At 30.9% G+C, this 2637-nt stretch overlaps 1 protein-coding gene across 1 annotated transcript; it reads right to left on the reverse strand.

Moving 5' to 3' along the window:
- On the reverse strand, positions 1–1703 carry LOC107641017. The gene is made up of 2 exons (XM_016344526.1): positions 1587–1703; positions 1–945 (listed from the first exon to the last, which is right to left on the reverse strand). Exons 1-2 carry the CDS (start codon positions 1701–1703, stop codon positions 1–3), a joined length of 1062 nt encoding a protein of 353 aa, XP_016200012.1.

The following is a 2637-nucleotide window of genomic DNA, read 5'->3' on the forward strand; positions in this document are numbered from 1 at the left end:
TCATAGGTGAAAAGATCTCTCAGTTGTAGCAGTTGAAACAGAGAGAGTTAATACCAAGCGAATCAAACGATCAATCAAAGGATATGTTAAAGACTTTTCTGTCTTCGTTAATCCTTGACATAACTCCGAAATTGTGCACAAATTAGTTAACTCAACATGATTAGGAACATCAAGTTTATAATGTTGAGCTTGCATTCTAATGTGAAATTTTTCTTGGTCATTGAAGTCACCTGGATAAAACCGTTCTACTAGTTCACATACTTTGTTGACACTAAAGAACTTATAATTATCTCTAGGATTTAAAGTTGAACTTAAAGTAAGTAATTCTACCATATTATCATTGAATCTTCCATTAAGCTCTTGCAATTGTGTATCAATTATAGCCAGAAATAAATTAACACGGTAATGATGCTCCACTGAAATTTGGTCAACCATTTTGCGAGTTCGACCTCTTCTAGGAATATGCAATGCATTCATATCAGGAACTTCAACTTCATGTTTCTCACAAAATAATATAACTTCTTTTATGAAAGCCTCCCAACTTGATTCTCTCATTCTTTGGATTAAAGTCTTGGTAGTAGAAATCAGAGTTAAAGCGTTCAATATATCTTGATTTTTTCGTTGCAAAGCTTGACAAAGATCATGACTAACTTTCAAAATATTTCTCATCAAATGCAAAACAAAAACAAATTCAAAGGATGTGATAGCATCATAAGCAGCACTAGCATCACCACGAGTGGAGAAATTACCTTCTTCCGTGCTTTTTTCAAGAACTTCACAAGTAGCATCAAACATGCATAACAAGCTACGCACAGAATTCAAATGAGACCCCCATCTAGTATCTCCAGCTCTTTGCAAAGTACCAATTTGATTAAGTCCACTACCTGTCACAATTTGATCATTGGTAATTAAGTTTGTAACATTATTTTCTTGAGCAACCCTTAACTGATCATGACGTTTAGGAGAAACAGTCACAACATTCACAATTAGTGTAAGTTTTGAAAAGAATTAATGAATATAGCAAATTTCTTTGACTGCAGAAACAAGTGCTAATTGTAATCGATGAGTAAGACAATGAATGTAATAAGCAAAAGGACAATCTTTCAAAAATAGAGCTTGCAATCCATTCCATTCACCACACATATTACTAGCTCCATCATACCCTTGTCCCCTAAGATTTTGAACATCAAGATTATGATGAGAAAGAACTGATGAAATTTATGTTTTCAATGTCAAAGAATACGTATCAAAAATATGTATAAGATCAAAAAATCTTTCTTGAACACAACCGTACTTGTCTACAAATCTCAAAACCACAGACATTTGTTCTCGCTTTGACTCATCTTTTGCTTCATCAATAATTATACAAAATTTAGAATCACCAATTTCTTCCAAATTGTTGCACGCACTTTTCTAGCAAAGATATGTCATATATCTTTTTGAACACCGGGAGATATATATTGAGCATTTTCAAGGACACCATTATTAACATTTTGATTATAGGAAGCTAAAAGCTTAATTAACACAATAAAATTTCCCCTATTCAAAGATCCAGGACTTTCATCATCGCCTCTAAATGCACATACTTGAAATGCAAGCCATCGAATAGCATCAATAGATATCTTCAACTTTAAGCGGTTATTTGCAATAGTTTCATCACTATGCCTATCAAGAACTTTGTCTATATGCTTAGATTGAGCCATTAAATCATCACAAGATTTTACACATAAATTATGGGGAGAATTAGGAATAGAACCCTCATGACATACAAATGCACAATTCACTCCATTGTTTACTTTCTTCCAAATACTAAATCTTAACTCTGAAAATGCATTTTTTCATCATTGCGAGCACCATAATGTTTACCAAACAAGTAGCAAGGCAAACAATAAGCAGCATCTTTTTCTGGTAAATATTCTAACCAACTTGAAAATTTCTTAAACCAAGAAGAAGATTGAAAATATCGACTGTGATTGTTATTACCAGAACCTGGATAGCTAATATTTGTTGGTTGGTATGGCCCAACTATTATGTATACTCTACGAATCTTATCACATTCATTGACATTATACTGCCAAATTAGACGTCGTTTTTCTGGATCTCTTTCTAGTAAAGAGATGTTACATCTCTTTCTAATCTTGGAATTTTGACTTCATGTTGATGTGTATTTTGAGTAAGATTAGAGAGCTCACTTACTTGAACTTCTTGTGAAACAAGATTAGAGGATTGACTTATTTGAACTCCAACATCATCAGTAACTTTTCTCTTAAAAAGTGCATCAATTTTACTTTGCTTTTTCATCATAAAATGTTCTAGTTTTTTTTACCTGAAAAAAGTTAAATAATTATATACTTACATAAATAAACAAAGTCTAAATATTTTTTATTAATTAAAATCAAGAACAATATTTTTTTATTAAGTCACTATCAATTTCACTAAAAAAAATAAATATGCCATTTATCTATAATATATGTGAACACAAAAAAAATCATTTATCTGTAATCTATGTGAACACTTTTATTAATTAACAATATTTTTTTATTAAGTCACTATCAATTTCACTAAAAAAAATAAATATGCCATTTATCTATAATATATGTGAACACTGTGAACACAATTTATCTGTAATCTATGTGA

The sequence above is a fragment of the Arachis ipaensis genome, chromosome B05, assembly GCF_000816755.2.
Source record: "Arachis ipaensis cultivar K30076 chromosome B05, Araip1.1, whole genome shotgun sequence".
NCBI lineage: Eukaryota > Viridiplantae > Streptophyta > Magnoliopsida > Fabales > Fabaceae > Arachis > Arachis ipaensis.